Source organism: Melozone crissalis, unplaced genomic scaffold, assembly GCF_028551555.1.
Source record: "Melozone crissalis strain CALT ecotype California unplaced genomic scaffold, PUWL_Pcris_2 ptg000006l_1, whole genome shotgun sequence".
Taxonomy (NCBI): domain Eukaryota; kingdom Metazoa; phylum Chordata; class Aves; order Passeriformes; family Passerellidae; genus Melozone; species Melozone crissalis.
This window is the reverse complement of record NW_026535784.1, coordinates 36920159-36938699: the sequence shown is the minus strand read 5'-3', so window position 1 is coordinate 36938699 and position 18541 is coordinate 36920159. Positions and strand designations below refer to the sequence as shown.

The 18541-nt window shown below is 38.3% G+C and overlaps 1 protein-coding gene across 1 annotated transcript in view; it reads left to right on the top strand.

The window, feature by feature from the left end:
• The window catches only part of LOC128950474 (uncharacterized), a 56713-nt gene that overhangs the window by 29943 nt on the left and 8229 nt on the right, over positions 1–18541 (top strand). The window contains exons 14-17 of the mRNA XM_054295354.1: positions 6695–6734; positions 7727–7778; positions 13273–13384; positions 18091–18174. Coding sequence (XP_054151329.1) covers positions 6695–6734; positions 7727–7778; positions 13273–13384; positions 18091–18174 — 288 coding nt within the window. The remainder of the gene's footprint in view (positions 1–6694; positions 6735–7726; positions 7779–13272; positions 13385–18090; positions 18175–18541) is intronic.

Sequence of the window (18541 nt, the reverse complement as noted above, 5' to 3'; positions counted from 1 at the left end):
GAAGAGAGATTGAGAAAAGAGATTTGATGGTTCAGAATAAGTGTGGAGAGTCACAAGAGCTCCTGCTGCATCTTTTGTAGTGAAATCCAGAAGCACTGTCACTTCTGGTGTTTCATCAGGTGATTTAAGCCTGCTAGTCACTACTTGTGGAGTTGTCAGCTGGAGTTGATTGGTAGTTTTATTTTGGCACTATCTTAATGTGAAAATTACAATTTATATGTAAAATAGGTGTGGATTTCTTTAATAATCAGTCCTAAAAGCCTACTTTTGGTGTTTTTCACTTAGGCTGAATTTAAATAACTTGAGTAAAAATGTTTTACCTATTTGCTTGATAAACTTTGGAGGGAGTTTTCAGTTGTGGCTTTTCAGATTTTGCAGGGAACAACAGTAAAATTAAAATAACTTCTTTTCCTTCCTGTAATTAACAATCACATCATAATAATTTTGTTGAGGAGTGATCTTCAGAATGCTTCACTTCAGAGACTTAAAACTGGATGTTAGGTCTTGAGTATCAGATGTGCTTTTTTGTAAATTTAGTCTTAATGTCAGTATTTAATAACTTCTGACTTACTTGGCAGCATATGACTTTTGGATATGATGTAATTTTTGGAAATTGGTATATGTCAGGGATAATAAAACTCAGGTCTCATAAAAGGAGAGCATTGCATAGCTTATGACCAATTTAAGAGTGCTTAAATTGTGATTCCTCCCCTCTCCCCTCCACACTAGTAGAACCATCTAAAGGCATTGTGCCGATGTGAAATTCCCAATTTCTTGTAAAATTGCATCCTCTGCATAAAAAGGAATGCTGTCTATATGTTGAAATGGACTGAAGCCTGTGTGTGTTTGTGCTCTGGAATATATGCAAGGAGTGAGACCTGCAAGAGGGAATTTTGAGATGTTGCATTTTTTAAGAAGCTTCTATAGTCAGTAATGAATGACTGAGATTTTCACAGTTATTCCCTCACTTTTTTTCCTAATTCTTTTTAAATTCCCGTTGTAAAGCCCAGCAGGACACATTGGCATACTTTCACAGAAATTGTTTTTAAGTATTATTAAAACTGCAGATGAGACACTTAAGCCCAGAGAAGAATTTGAAGTTACTGTATATAGACATGTCATGTTGGAGAGTGATTTGTTGTTTATTTTCTGTTTGGAATGGAAGACATTTACTGTAAACTTCTGTTGAGTGTGGTATTTAGTTCACAAGTTCAAATGCTTAATCAGTTTTCATTTGGATTATGCTGCTCTGATGAACTTAAAGGGATACATACTATTAAAAAAAGGCCAAACACACCTTATCCCATCTTTCAATATTTTTTTGCAATTAATACTTGAGTTTAACATTTTAATTTATAAAATTATTCTTTGTTTAGTCCTCAATAGTCTGAAAGTTGATAATGGCCAGGTTTTTTTTTTTTTATCGGCAAGCAGCAGGTTTGGTTGGCTTTATGCATGTTGGTCTCCTGAAAAAATAATAACTTTCAATCTGTCTGTACGGTTCTGTCCTAATAGTGGGGTCCTCACAGGTGTTCTGTTAAGTGAGATTCCTATGCTTGGCAGTGGAGAATCCTAGACTCAGATTTTTAAATCTGTAGTAAGCTATGGGAGTTCAGCGCAGTTCTACAACATTCAGTCCATAGAAGTTCACCCTCACTTCATGAGAGCTAGCAAATACAGACCTGGTTTGTATTACTCAGTGAAAATCTCTTCATTATGTACAGTCCAGTCAGCCAAATGGTTAGAATTTAAATAATTTCTGTTGATTCAATGTCTTTATGTTGTCTTCTTTAATTCAAATACTTTATTCTGAGTGAAATGCAGTATAGAAGAGGCTCAAGAAGAGCCTTACTGTGGGAATCTGGCGTTTATAGTTTAACGGGGGTTCAGTAGCTAAGAAATGTTTTACTAATAGATGAAATCATGTGCTGACCCTTATTTCACATTAAAATGACCGGAGTTTGACACTAAGATGACAGCTGGTTAATACAACTTGAGATTTTAAAGTGCTTGAGTATATGTAAATATTTTGACTGATGTCCTGAGTGTGTTGGAAGATACTTTTAGAAATGTCCTTGTTGTACTAGTTTACTGCAGTCCCTGTTTTTTTGAGAATAATAGTGCAGAAGATAAACTATCTGCTGTTTTCAGAGGACATAGATAGAATAATTAAGAACGTACAATTGACCCCTGTAAAAAAACGTTGTATGCATTTTATACTGGCGCTCAACCATATTGTAAGAACTGCTGAGTGTAAAACCTGAGAATTCAGATTTCTCCAGTGTGATCACTTAAAAAAATAATGCTTGACAAGTGGACTATTTTGTCTGGTTTTATTTATAAAAACCTATTTCATTCCTTAGAATGTGTGATAAATACATTAATAACCTATTGGTTGAGCTGATTCAATCCCTGGAAGTGTAAGGGTCAAAAGCTGAAAGCTGTTCAGCAAGAGACATTGCTGTATCTTGAAATTCTGTGAAACTTCAAAAAAAAGCCCTTAAGTTTAATAGAACTTAAAGTGCTTGAAGCTTTTTAGATTACAAGTAGTTGGAGCATTTTCATGCTTTTTTACTCCAAAACATTTTACAAAATGCTTCATGCAGTCTAGCATCCTTTGTATATTGCATAATGTTTTATTCTGTGGAAAAATATATGGAGTTCTACAGAAGGGGTTTTTTTTGACAGAAGTGGATTAAAGAATAAGTAGTAATTATCCAAAATTAGGTTTGACCATTCGAGTAGGATTGGAATAGGATAGAGGGAATACTAAGGAGGCAAAACATCTGACTTTTCTGCCATTTGTAAATCTAGTGGTGAATAATGAGAGTTGGAAGGAATGAGGCTTGTTTTGCTGGAAATTTGCATCTCATAGGTTGATTACAAGTTCCAACCAGGGTGTTTTCTGCTGTAGGGCATTTTACAGGGCGTAGTATATATGATATAGATTATAAGGTATTAGAAGATGGTGGTTCTGCATATTGAAATAGGTGCTTATTTGGTCTAATTTTATGCATCTTTTATTGGGGCTGGTTATCAATGGATCCATTCCCCTGAATTTCCCCAACTGAGGGCAACACTGGTTTTCCCAAGTACTCTTTAGTTTGCTTGCTACCTCTGCTCATGAAATTTATCATGTTTTCTTTTCCAGCACATCATATGGGATTTTTAGAAGAATTTGTATTGGCAAGTTCATGCACAGAAGGGTTTTACAGGGTGAGAAAATAAAAAAAGATTAAGAGGCAGCTGGAGAGATAAAACATACATGGGAAACCAGAAATTGTCAAGCTTTTGTAGCAAGGACTGTGTCCTGATTTGGCTTCACCTTGTATTATTTACATGGATATCTGTTCCTACATCTCTGCTCACAGGGGAGTGCCAGTCATGGGATGTTAGTGTGCTTTGGTATTCTTGAGATGCCTCTCCATCCTTCATATTTTGATCAAATTTCCCATTGGACCCAAAGTGTGGGAGTCTGCAGGTGTGCTGAAACAATCATGAACTAAGGACAAAGGAAGAAAACCTGACAAATAATTAAGTATATGGACGTGTATACACAGAGGATGATGGTTTAGTTTTTGTAAGATAATTGGGCTGAAAATGTGTAAGACATAAAGTAGACTAGAGGAAGGAGTCATAAAATGAGAAGACAGGATAAGACTGTATGAAAAATTGTGCAGATTAATGAAAGAAAAGCACTTTCTAACTAATAATATATTTATTGAATAGATTCAGTGCAGATTTAAACCTGTAAACACAATGTCTGAAGGAAGAGTCCCGTACCAGAGCTTAGTCACCTAGAAAGGAGTACATTTACCATTCTTACTGCCTTAAGTTTTTCCAACCGTGCAATATATTTGGGAGTTAATAAAAACAGTGGAATCCCAGTGGTGTAATTCCCAGTACTCATTGGTTTAAAATGCCCAGCCACCTGGAGAATTTGTAGTTCTTAGGCTTGGTCCCCAGCCACTGTGAGAAAATAAAAGGCTTTTGGGTCAAAATAAGTGTCATGATACTCAGTTTGACACCAAAAAAACACTGTACCTACAGATGAACAGGATATGGATGCATTGAAAGGAAGGTCTCCCATCTAGAGGTAATCACTCCAATCTGCAGTGCATCAGTTTTATGCCATTCTGAGGCACAGAAGCTGGCAGAGAGTGGTGGTGAGTTCATTGGCTTGAAGTGAAGCAACATGTTCAAGAGGCTCAGTGGTAGCAGAGGAGACAATACTTTTATCTTCCTTGAGGCACTAAGGAATGGAGCTCTGATGACAAAAAGTGGTCATGTGAAGTTTCTGGGAAAATAGATCAAGAGCTTCAATTTAGCTGAGAATCTTAGGGATTTGAGACTGCAGTTGAGACTGATTGATATTCTCTACAAGTAGGACAAATTGTTTGTGTTATTGTAGATAAAGATAAGCCTTCCAGAAAGGAGGGAGAGCATCTGTACAGATATTTAAACAGGCAGTGCAACATAAGCATAAATTCCAGCATGAAGAGATATTTTTGTAAGTTTTCTTGGGGACATCCAAGGCAATCATATTTAATTAGCAGAAGGTAGATCTAAACACGGTGACAAGGTTCACTATTTCTTGGTTGTACTACACCTTCCATTGCCTTCTTTTGGTTTACTGGAGGAATGTAATAGGAATCTGAGACCTGGGTTGAGGTGAGGTGTAGTGCTCGTGTGCTGTTTACAGAATTAACAAACTGGTTGTGCCTTACAATCAGTAATTGAAGATTTGCTTTGTCTTCTCTGCTTGAGACCTAACTAGGAATTTCATATAGATAAAAATTAAATTTGACTTTATATTGCTTCCATCATATTTATATTTACATAAACAATAATCATAGCATAGAACTTAATAATGTTGCACCTGGGATGTTGGTGCAACACTATTATAGTTCTGCACAAAGGTATAACTTTGCTCTACAGTTGTAGGGATAGCTGTAGTAGCTCCAAAGACAGATATGCTGTTACAGTAGCTTGTGCTCGTGAACTTCAGAAAGACCAACAGAAGAAGGTTATCCTAGCCTCGAGGTGTGAGCAATTGTTGCTCTTACTTGGACTGTTTTCTTGTCTTTGTTGAGAACTAGTTTGTTGTAGAAGTCAAGATCCCTTGTATGAAAGCAAGCAAATGAAGAGCTTTCTTTAAAAGCTTTCAGGAAGTTGAAATTGATGTTGGAGCAAACTCTGGTATCCTTAATGAGCAGTTCAGCTGCCTAGCAGGAAGTGACCCATATGACATCCACAGATAATGTAACTAGCTTTATGGACCCGTATTTTCAACTTGACCTTACCATATCCACCCTCCTTCCCCAGCAACCTAAATAAACAAACTAGGCACATAATTCAATAAAATCTCTGCATCTGGTTTTGTTGCTGAGTGGCAGTTCTGCTTGAATGATTGCACAGGTAAGATATATAGACCTTAAACCTCACTGGATTATTTAAAATCGTGTAATACTTACGTAAGGGATTCTATTGTTTTCTGTCCGCCACCACATTTCTTTTTAGCAGTACATAGTGAGCAGGAGATGGTTATTTGTGATGCTGTTTCTTTTGAAGGTTTTTTTTTTCTGTGTACTATAAAACATTATAGACTTTTTAGGGGAAGTCGCTTCTGATGAGCATGAGTATGGCAAGGCTGTGTAATCTCTGCTGCCACTAGTATGTGTCCACATTGACAAGGCACTGAATCTGAGCTAAAGCAGCCTGCTGTGGAGTAGAGCTCATCACTGTTAGCTCTAGTATCACAACAGCACAGTTACCTGGCTTTTAGCTTGCTTGGAGCACTAACTGAGAGCATTCACACCTGCAGAAAGTCTGAAGCCCAGAATTAATTTGGCCAAATATACCATGTGGGCAGATTTCCACAGCATTTCTTTTAAAGGGACTGCTTAACATAGTTGTTAATTAATTCCTAGGCTGATGTAATGTATGCGTTTTACTGTTTCTTTCCCCTCCTGTTTGGAGCTCTGATGCATCATATGTTCCTGCTGTCCATGCCAGACAGAGGGGTGAGAAGCTATACTCAGGATGAGGAGAGCAGAACTGTTTCTTTCAGAAATACTGAGCTGGGCAGATGGGTTTAATGACAGAGCCTAGCAATCTGATAATACAGTGCTGACTTACCACAGATCTGGGCTCATGCCTTAAACTCCTGAATTGCCTCTGTACCACAGAGAGAGAATGGGATCTGCACTACTCAGCACCTTAAAAAGGCAAAATTAGCTTAAAGGCTAGAGAGAGTGATTCAAATTTAACAGTTAATCTACACGAGCAAAGTCATTAAATACTAAAAGAAACCATGGTTCATCAGAATTTTTTCTCTGCTTTCTTTGAAAGTAAATAAAACAAGAATGACAAAAAAATGAAGGCAAAATTCTTTTTTATCAAATGTGTTACCTCCCTGGCATTCGTATACAAAGTATTCGGAAGAAGATTCTAAAGGTTTAGTTCACACTTTGCACATTTAAATTTTTTTTGTTAAAATTCACAGTTACGTGTTTTGCCTTTTAACTTGTATAAAATGTTCAGTTTTGTCAATTTATGGGAATGTATGTAATAAATGCAGAGATTTCCCTGCATTTATTAAAAATGGATCAATTCAAGCTATGGTAAGTTGCAAGCTCTGATGTTTTGAAGAAGGCTTTAACCATTCTTTTGTGAATTTAATTTCCTTTTCCAGCCCCTGGCCTCACTGCAATTGTTGGAGGGCGCCCCAGAGTGTAAGTGAACTCCTGACCATTAACTTGTTGTAATGTGTGATTATAATGTTCCTACCAGTCACCATCACAAGCTTCCCCAGCTTGGGACAGCAGCCACAGAAGCAACTAAATCTTCCTGTGTCACTGTGCTTAATAACTGATAACAGGATATGTATGCAAATAGTAAAATTCTTTATTGAATTAAATGTGAGTTATTTAGGTTTCTGATCAGCTCATAGCAATGTCTTTGCCTAATGAGCTGTAGGGAAAGCTTGAAATGTGACTTTGTGGCAAGGCAGTAGCTCAACCACATTAATACATTAATAAATTTCTGGACCAGTTTTCTCTTGTAGTTGGTAGTTTGGAATATGGGCCCACCAAATTTACATTTGTATGAGTTCACTTCACCTAGAAATGTAAGGTCAAATGTGAGAATATCCCACAAAATTTTAGCATGAAACCATTTTATGACTGAGCTGAACATAGCAATATTGAGCTTGCTTAGAAAAATAGGCTTGATTCACTTTCTTTCTAGATATGGCTAAAATCGTGTGGTGATTTATAGCCTCACCTTTCAGTGCTTATTCATCTAAAACTTTCCTGTAATTTAGCAAATACTGCACATGAAGGTGGGAGAAGAACCTGTGCCTGTATTTCCAGTAGCCCTGTGTAGCTGGCCTAGGTATCAGTGTGGGGCTAGTGACAGTGTAGTAGACTTCAATGTCAAGAAGAACATCCTTTGTCAAGAAAATATTTTTGCTGTTTTGCCTACTTTCCCTCAGTAAAATTTTCTTCAGTTTTTGAAACAAAATCTTACATTCTTAATAACAGAATTAAAGGAGTTTTTACACTCCTCAGGCTTTCCAAAGTTTGTTGAAAAACCGTTACTAGACATGGTTGAATGGATTTAATTTCCCACGTGTTTGGTGTATGAATAGTCCAAAGGTGTATGATCTGCAAGTTTCATTAATTTCTAGGTAAATGCATTTATGCTTGTTGTTTTGTGTGTCTAGGTCTCCAGTTTTGAAGCCATTTTTCTTCTATTATCCCAAAGGCAATGTTCAGGTAAGACCTACTGCCTAAAGTCTGAGTTCTGTTTTCCTGGAAGTAATTTGAAAAATCCTGCTGATTCTGGCATTTTTTGGTGACTTTCAGTAATAAAACTGCAAAGTAGTCTGGTGACTGATTAAAAAATATTTCCTGAGAGACTAATGTTACTCACACAGAATGTTTTGCAACAGTTGAACATGCCAACCTTCCATTTTAATTACTGCAAATTTTGAAATATCTTACATCAAAAGTGAGCTTCTGTTTTCAGGTTCCTGGAATTGTAGGTTTGAATTATTTTTACTGCATTTGCAAAGAGTGCTTAAGAAAACTGTAGGCTTTTTTGGAGGTTAATGGAGTCTCTTTAAGGAGTAAGCAGTTGGGTGTTCAGAGAATGGAACATTAATCTTGTGAACTTGGATACTTCTTGTGAGTTTTTGGAGTGTGATGTATTTTGTGTATACTACTGGAAATAAATACTAAAATCATTGCATTTCCTCTGATTGGACAGGTTTATAACAGGTCTATAAAAATAGTAGTAATTTCTATTCTTGCCTGTATTACAAAACCTGTCAAATTATGAAAGCCTGTGCTACTATTGTGCTGTCATGGGGGAGCCTGTGACTCTCTGCCCCTGTTTAGTTCTCAGCAATAGTTTCTTTCAGTCCAAGAATTTACAGTTCAGATGTATAGGTGGCCTAGGTGAGACATTGCAGTGTAAGATGACATGTTCATCTAGGGCCTACTTCTTTTCTGTGGTGCAGATACCCCTGTCTAGTTCAAAGATTTCAAGATAAACTTGAAGAAATTGCTTTTGCTGAAACCATAAAGTGCTTGCATTTATAAACATTGTCTCTGTTCTTCTGAGTGCTGTTAGGTATTGAATTTATCATTTGGAAACTGCAGACAAAACTGGATATATGCCTTTCTTTTTCAAGTAGCTTGTACCTACTGCATCTCTCTCATGCCAAGGCATCCTAATACTCAGTAAAAACCTTCTCACCCATCCTCTGTCAAGAAAGTGGCCCAAGGCTGGAATGTTAGTCTCTGCTAGGCCACAGATATTGTGACCTAACAGGTCACAGGTTGGTCAGCAGGCTTCTGCTTAGGGTGGCTCTGGGAAGCTTTGGGAGCACGGGCAGCAAGTGAAAAAGTGGGCAGGGGGGAGCAAACAAAACAACATGATCAGAAAGGGACTGTTTTGTTTTCATTCTTTAACATTCATACAGTGCTTAGCACAACCAGCCCTATTCTTTAAGTAGTATTCTTCATTAAAGGAAAATATTTTCATTTCACAGCTTTATACAGAGGATGCAATTTAGTTATTAAATCTAAGTTAATTACAAACTCTTCACAGTGGAATAACATCAAAGAAACCCCCACTTTTCTTGTTGTCTAAAGTTGAATTACTTACTTTGATCATCACTTAATGTGTTGCCTTATACAAATGGCTTGTCTTTGCCAAGTTTAGTGTGACATTATTATCTTTATGGAAGTTTAGTCTACCAATGTCTTGTTCAAATTCAGTATTAACTAACTTAATTAGCGCTGTGTTCCAGACTTGGTAAAATGCTGATGAGATTAAACAGTAACCTGATTTAACAATAAAATTGTCTCATTTACTCTTCTCAATACAGAAAATCAAAGTCCTTGCTCTGTGTAACTAATCTGATAGAGGCAATGCTATGCTGTCAGCAAAATGCAGTGTGTCCTATCACTGTTGTCCTGCAGTAATACTGAGGGTAAAAACGGGGTGTGATTCAAGTCCTTGATTCAAAATTCTAGCTGTATTTTAAAAAATATTGCTCAATAAGAGATTACAGAGTGAGTATGGTATGAATTAACTGATTTTCTAAATTAGAAGTTCAGTTACAAAGAGTCTAGTTTGTTTAGATCAGCATTTGACCTAAAACTAAAAAAAATTCCATAAGCAGATTATGAGTTATGTTAACATTGCCACAGTGGGTTCTTTTCTTTTGTGTTAGGTAACAGCTTTCTGGATGTCAGTTTGGATTCAATGTCTTGTTTGTTGTTTCCACTGCTTTTATGCAATTGTACTGATTTTATCATAGATCACCAGTGATTTCAGTTCACCAGTTGAAATAGTAGTTGTTTTCCATGTGTGCTTTGAAGGTAACCTAAAACTTTTACATAGGGAGAAATTGCAGCAAAGCTACTGAAGGCAAGTTGTTATTAGTTATTCTTTAAGGACAATCTTAAGAAAGAGTGCTGAGTAGAGTTATTTTGCATTTTCTGTCAACTGAGCACTAATAACTGCTGCAGCTAAGTTAATTTATATTGTTTTGTTCTGGAAGTTTAACCTGACTGTGTCTGAATCTTTCATACTGGGAGTCCTCCAATACAGATGTAATGAATGCCATTATTCACTTCCATCCCACTTCTTCATGTCCTATCTGTGGTCCCACAGGTAAATCTGAAGGGTAGCCTGCTGTGTGTGTACTTTCTACATCCTTCCTCTTGATCAAAAGGATGATTACTGTTAAAAGCTGAGATACTGCTTCATATATACATCAGGGAGCAAGACATTTTTTTTCCCCATGTTGTTGGAGGTGTTGAGCCACTTGATCCATGGCTCGTGCCTCTGTCTCTCTCAGGTCATTGCTGCCAGTCACTTGGGATACAGTGATGATGTGCTGCACACAAATTGCTCTCCTGTGGGTCACGGGAATTGGGCTTCATCTGGATCTGACCTGACTAATTGCACATTAGTTAGGTCACAATAAATCATCACTAGCATGGCTAATTCTTCTTCTTTCAAGAACTGGATTCTTCCCTGTATTGTGGTGCTCTTATCTGGGTGGTATACAGCATTTTCCTTGAAGACATGCTTTTTTTCAGATCATCTAGTCCCAACCTTCACTGCCATGGGCAGGGATACCAGGTTGTTCAAGGCCTTAACCAACCTGGCTTTGAATACCTCAGGGATGGAACATCCTTAACTTCCCTGGGCAGATTGTTCCAATGTTTCACCACCCTCACTGTGAAAAATTTCCTCCTAATATCTAAACTAAATTTCCCCTTTTTCAATTTGTACACATTACCTTTGTCCTGTCACTACTGTTCTTGACAAAGAGCTGCTCTCCAGCTTCCATGTAGGCCCCTTCAGATCCTGGTGAGCTGCTGTGAGGTCTCCACACAACCTTCTCTTCTCCAGGCTCCCTCAGTCTGTCTTTGTAGGGAAGCTGCTCCAGTCCTTTTATGAACTTCATGGTCTCCTCTGGACTTGCTCCAGCAGATCCATGTCCTTTGTATTTTGGGGACACCAGCACTGTACACAATCCTCCAGGTGGGGTGTCACAAGAACAGAATAGAGGGGGAGAATCACCTCCTGCAGCTGACTGGCCACACTCCTTTTGATGCAGCTCAGTATTGGGTTGACTTTCTGGGCTGTGAACGTACACTGATGGGTTGAGTTTTCCGTCAGCCATCACCCCCAAGTCCTTCTCTGCAGAGCTGATCTGTGAGAAATGGTCTTAAATATCTGCTTAAACTTTAAACAAGACCTGGAACACATTCACAAGACATGAGCCAACAGTGTGCCCAGGTGGCCAGGAAGGCCAATGCCATCCTGGCCTGTGTCAGCAATAGTGTGGCCAGCAGGAGCAGAGCAGTGACTGTCCCCCTGTACTCAGCACTGGTGAGGCCACATCTTGAGTCATGTGTCCAGTTCTGGGCCCCTCAATGTAGGAGGGACTTTGAGGTGCAGGAGCACATCGAAAGAAGCTGGCAAAGCTAGTGAAGGATCTGGAGCACAAGTCTCACAAGGAGCAGCTGAGGGAGCGGTGGTTGTTTAGCCTGGGGAATAGGAGGTTCAGGGCAGACCTTATCACACACTACAGCTGCCTGAGAGGAGGTGGAGTCACCATACCTGGAGATGTTTAGGAAAGACTTAACGTGGCACTTAGGTCAAGTTGACATGGTGGTGTTGGATCATAGGTTGGACTCGATGATCTCAGAGATCTTTCCCAATCTAATTGATTCTGTGGAGACATAATGATAGGAACATGCTACTTTGAACATCCCAGTATATTTAAAATTCTCAAGATCTATTGTAATTAGGCTGGAGGATAAGGGGAAGAGGAAGGGAAGTGTGTCCCCTCCATGGTCTGAGTTTCCAAAGAGAAAAGGTAAAAGGTGTAATTATCAATGGTTGTTGATAGATGACTCCCAAGTACAGGGATGACAGCAATGCTGAGTGCAAATACCAGATTAGTTTCACAACCAGCAATTATATCATATCATTAGCCAGTGTTACAAAGTACAGCTTGATAACCTCAGCCCAGTTTCCATGGGTGATAAACATTGTAACAGAGAACACATACTGCAAGTAAGGCGGTAGGTACATAATTGAACTTCAGGAACAAACACATCAACTTGGTGAGCGAATAAGTCATTGTGGCCAGTGGCTATTAAACTAATGCAACAAATGCTTGTAAGAAATTTGTTCTAATATAGTCTACTCAGATCTATTGTTATCTCAACCCATTAACCCCCGTGCTGAGCGTGAAAAAGGTCTGTCGGGGTTTATTTCCAGCTGGCAATTAAGTGCCACTCAGCCACTCTCTCACCTCCCCCCTCCCTAGTGTAATAGGGAGAAGAATTGGAAAAATGGTAAAAATTAAGCTACACAAGTTGGGATAGGAACAGTTTAATAATTAAAACAAAGTAGTAGTTGTTGGTATTATTAAAAAAGGGATGTGACAAAAAAGTAAGAGGGGAATAAAACCCAAGAAAGGGACACACCTGCAGAGTGTCCCTCCACCCACTGACCAATGTCCAGCCTATCCCCCAGCAGCGATCGGTAGCTCCCAGCCAACTCCCCACTCTCCCCATTTATGTAAAGGGCATGATGCCCTTTGGTGTGGAATATCCTCTGGCCAGTTCAGGTCAGCTGTCCTGGCTGTGCTCCCTCCCAGCTCTCTGTGCACCTGCTTGCTGGCAGAGCATGGGAAACTGGAAAGTCCTTGACTTAGAGTCTACTAAGTGTTGCTACTGAGCAACAACCAAGCCCAAAATTCCTGTATTGATGTATTTTTTTAGCAGCTTTCACAAAATATATTTGAAGATAAACACAGAATGCAGTGAGAAGTTTGTTTATAATACAGGCAGCAATATTAAGAAGAGGGTTGCATCATGGAAAAGATGGAAATGTTCAAGTTTTGGGATTCAGCTGTCAAGAGTTGTGACATGCAATGTTGCTGTATATAGAGTGAGATGGAAAGAGATTTGTCTTCCTTTAAAAAATACCAAGCTGGACAAAGAATTCCTTTGGGGTTTTTTATACCATTTTTTCCCTAAACAAAGATTTCTTTTAGGTTTATAAAGAATTATTATTGTATTGTGACCTTTTAAAAGGGAGCAACAGAGCCTTATATGTAAAGCTATTACTGGAAATCTACTAGATCAGTACTTAATTAGGAATGTGCTTTATTTATTCACATTGTAATGGATTTCTGATTTGACTATTTGAAAATATGTGTTCTTTGTACAGATCAACCTATTTTTAAATGGGCAGCATGTTGAGATATTTGAGGAGGATCTCACGTTTACATCAGATGAGGTGGTTTCATTTGATCCACCTAAGATTAGCAGTGAATTGAAAGGTATGTTCATCTTTGTACTTGTGAATTTATCATCTGCTATCTTCATCCTTGTAAATGGTGTTGGATTTTGTCTCTGAAATACATTTTGCCTCCTTATGTGATACATTTTTATGGCTGTTGCAAATGTAAACTGTTTTCTTGGAAGTGTCGTGTAGTATTTGAGACTATAAGAAGTATGGAAGTACATTTTTATTAAAAACCTCTAAGCCTTAAACACAACCGAAGATCATGTAAAGCTGGCTTGAAATTGAAATGTGATTTCAAAGTGTGCTGTAATGTTAGCTTTTGTGAGTCCTGTGAATAGTTGGGTTTATCTTACATCAAAATAGCGTTCAGAATAGAGGACAAATGAACAGAATGATTTATGGACTCAAAGGACTTAGATAATTAAAATTCGCTCCTGTTCCATATGGCAGCTTTCACAAAATCAACAAGAATGGGATCAGCCTGGAACTGGTGACTTTAAAAGAAACTATACTGGGTAATAATCCGGTGTGATTGTGTAGTTGCTGTGCTGCTGCTAGACTTGTCTAACCAAATTCTCTGAGAAGGGAAAAAACCTTGAGAAGGGCTAACCAGTGAGCTGAACAGAGCAGATCAGGATGTCTGCAATGAAAAGGAAATGTTAAATCAGAGTTGCTCATACAAGCAATTATTGAAAGCGCTGGACATCTGAAAATTTTTGTTATTGCTAATGGCTGAACTATTTACAGTATTTTTAAAGTATAGCATGCTCCATCATTTCCTTTTGGTCCAAACAGTCTTCATTATCTTATTTTTGCTTACCAGAGAACTGGGAGAATTAGTTCAAAGCTGTGGCTAGGTATTTGAAAATCTCAATCAGATGACTCTGCCTAAAAATTGCAAGTTGGAAAATTTTCTGAAAATAATACTGATGGTGAAAGAGTAATTCAGGTATTAAAGTCTGTGTGTACTTAAAAAATTAATGCTATTAAGGCATTTATATGTTAAGGTTTACTCTGGATTCCGGATAAAGGTGAGCAGTGTTTTCTCAAAGCTAGCAGTAGAACAGTGTAACAATTAATATGAGTAAGGAATGTTTGTATCACATAGAGAAATTTTGAAATATGTACATGACTTTGTGTTTATTGCCATTTGAAAGCCACTGATAGTGGATGCCTGATTGCCATGCATGTGTTTATTTTCCCCATCTATTCAAAGGTCTCTTCAATAGAATGATTTGTGCTGTGTGGAAACAATTTAATGTAGGTTTCAACAATCTTAAGTAGGTTTCAGCTCTTATATCTATTGGAAATCTAATGTCTTAGCAGCATCTCTCAGCTCGCTGGGAGTTCTCAGGAGGGCAGAGTGGTATTTGCACCATCAGACTGGGCAAGTTAAGGAATAGGAAGTAATTGTTTGGCTTAATGAAAGAGTTAGCAAAAGTCCTGGGTTTGGGTTTTTTTCCAGGGTGACTGCAGTGCTAAATATGGGAGAAACAAAAAGCTGTTGGATTCCCTACTGCCTTCTTATAACTTGAGAAAACTTTCAGAGGTGCCTGACACCAGCAGTTAGCTACTGAATTCTTCAGGCCTTTTTTCAGGCAAAATTCCACTTTTGAGAGACAGCAGAATTTCTCTGGTTGTTTCCCCTGAGAAGCATCTCTAAACTTTTGCCCTTGGTTGTAAATATAAATGTTTTCTGCATGTGACTAAATACTTACCTACTTTTGTGGCTTAATGTAGGACAGCATGGATGAGAAAGACAAATGGGTTAGACTGTAAAAGGAATAGCCTCTGCTAAAGCATTTTCTGTAAGCATTTAGAGAGGAAAGTATTTTTCTTAGTTTCATGGTTATCTCGAGGGTGAGGGACTGTTAGTTGTCGTTGAATAGATAAGAGAAATATGTGAAAATGGATTTAAAATATGTGCTAGATGTGCTTCTAAGAGGGTGGAATTTGTATTTACCATTTTCCCTAGCTTTGAAGGGAATTCTTTTGTAGATTTGTTTAAGATGTTTATTAAATGAAAACAATTTCCTGATAAACAGATCATGAAAGATAAATCAATTAGGGTAATAATAAATGAGAATACCAGAAACACTGACTTAAACTGGTTTTGTTTAAAGGGAGATTGTCAGAGACTGACTGTGTAAAACATCTGATGTCTGATGGAGAAAAGATTTCTGTAACTTATGCAATTTAGATATTGTCAAATTTCAGCCTGTGATAAAGCACCACATTTTGTCTTGAATGGTATATTGAATGAAATTATTAAAATTAATGTGATTTCTCTAGTGTAGGAAGTGTGGTAGTCTTGTCCAAAATGAGCAATGGGCTTTAGGTGAATTTTCAGATCCACTCTCAGTGGAGATGTTTAATCACAAAAAATATTCCCCAATTAAATAAATACACCCTTAAATATTTTCTGCCACATTTCATGGTACATTTCTGCTTGTGAGTGAATGTGGAAAAGATTGTGAGCTTTAAGCTCAAAACAAGCGTGCTGTGTTCCTCTTTCTCACTGTATGCTTTAACTTCTTCAAATTTCATGTTACTGTGAGTTTTACCACTGAGGAGCTGATGTGCCAGACTGGACTGTAATCACTCTTTCAGCTCACCTTTCACAGAGACCCAATATATATTATAAAACTCTAGGTCTTAATTAAAGCAGTTCAGTGGTGATAAGTTGTTGGGCAGATTGTGGGAAGATTTTCTGATGCAAGTGTGCCAGTAGAAGAGGTTGCTGTGGTGAGCCCCCAGTTCTTCATTATGTTTTCCTTGTTGTTGCCACTCACATGTGCCAGCAGAGCTCCTCCTGTGGGTGTTGACTGATCTCCTTCAACCCAACACAGATACACTGTACAAATTATGTGTCATGCCCTACTGAGCCATTTTTGTTATCCAATATATCTCCTACCCCATACCCAAATGGATTTGGCAGCTGCCACTGCCACAGACAGGATCAGTGAAAACTGCAGCCAGTAGGACTTGGACATAGTTTCTCTCTTACCCAGGTCAGCCTGGCTCACCTGGTTCAGTCTTTGTCAGCAATTTCCTGTAGGCAGGAAGCAGTTGAAGGTTAGGATGATTAGGCTAGGGCTGGGTTTACCTGATCACCTGATGCAGTTCACAGAGTACATACCTACTCGTGCCTGCATGGTAGGTGCACTAAGCTCTAAGTGATCCCTCAGGCCAGCATTTGGAGCATAAGATCTTTAATACTGGGTCTCTTACTGCCTAAAATTAAATCAAAATTTAAAAAGGAAAAAAAAAATCAACCCAAATAGGTTGGTATTCTCAGCAGAAGCAATATAGTACAAAAGGGACAGACTGATGTATTTTCACATTGCATTGTGCCTTGCAACATGAAGTTAGTCCAGCATAATTGATTTACAAGACCTTGTATCAATTCCTTTAAATTCAGGACGTTTGTGACTTGCTGCTTCTGGCTGCCATCAGCAGCAGTTGCACCAAAGCTGCCACAAAGCAGGAAGGCTGTTACTTCCCTGCCCTGCATATTCCCCCTATGGGTGTCTAAGGAGCAGAGAGAGGGGGAGAACTGCTACTTGTGTCCAGAAGGATGGAAAAAAAGACAGGAAGGGGACAGAGGAGAGAAGGGCTGAGGGATGAGAAGTTTACTGTGAGTCAGGAGTGGAGGTCAGTCTGTTATTTGATGGTGAGGTTGAAAAGCCAAGGAGAGTTCATACGGCCGTAGGAAAGTTGGATCAGAAGCAGAACTGACTGAAAATTACTCGATTCTTGCTGCCTAAAGCTTGCATATAGCCCATGCTTCAAGTTGCAGTGTTATGCTGTGAACAATGAATAGCTCAAACTCATTAGCAAAGTGGGTGCTTCATCTCTCACTTTAGAGAACAGGAGGTAGATGGTGACAGCCTACTACACATAATCAACAATTGCAGGAGGTCTGTGCTGTGTAACAATCATCAAACCTCGGGTATATACTGTGAGAATCCCACAATATTAAATGCTGGATTTGGACAGGACTGGGTTTGCTTTTTGATGCATAGATGGATAATTCATTTCGTATCAATTTCATTCAGTGAAGTGCAACAACCTCCATGTTCTTTACACATCCAATACTCAGACATTGACAATTGAGACTGGCTTCCTAGAAAGCATACATTTTCTTATAAAGGTATTTACAAAAGTAGTAACTTGAAAAAGAAATCTTAGGTTTCTTCTATACAGGTGGATAAGAAGCTGTATATTGCAAATGCAAATGAGAGATGCATTGTCTTGAAAAGGAATTTGTTACTCTTTTCTACAGGTATTAGCAGATAATTCTGTAATGTCTGTTCAGTCAGGACAGGAGCAACTGCAGGTGTTTTCCGCCTGCACTGGAGGCAGGGATCTGTGTCTTAAGGGGACAAAAGCTACTGGCTAGCCAAGAAAAGACAAGCAGCTGCTATCCCTCTTTCAGAGGTCGTACATTGTTAAGGCCGAGATGGAAGTCATATTGAAGGGTCATGGAAAAGGGGATACATTTGGCTGTAAAAAAGTAAAAGGGATTTGGGGGATGGAGCAGGAGGGATCAACTTCCTAATGTTGGCCCCTCAGTCTTGCCTTTTTTTCTCTAGGTGCTCCTGTGAGAAGAAGGACTGGAAATGTTTTCAGAGTACTGCAAACAGTGCAAAAAACATGCACCTAAACTGACAGTTACTCTTTCAAAATGTGCAATTATTTGTAGCACCATTAAAATGAATTAATTTTTTTGTTGTACAGATCTGCCAAGTGGTCCACACACTTACCGCTTAGAAGATCTTGCCTATACTAGAAGTGGAGATAAAGGCAATTCTGCAAACATAGGTATTTTTCTTTCTTTTGCTTTCTGAAGTGATGAAACATTTTCACATAAGAGTTACATATCAAATGCTAGTCTTAATTTGTTTAAACATCACCTGACCTTTTTTATAATTGTTCTGAAACAAATGAGAATGTGTATTGAATATGGATTTACTGATGAAATATCTGTAGTGTTCTGATTAGCAGCTGTTGTAATCTGAGGTACTAAGAAAAAATACTAGCATGTCATACTAAAAAGAATGGTTTTTGTTTTGGGTTGGAAAGTTGAGCTCCCAGAAGTTAAGAAATGTCTTTTTAAAGTTTCTTTTACACATCACTTGCTAGTCCTTCATGTATGGATGTTAGATCATATAATTTCTTGGTTGTCTGA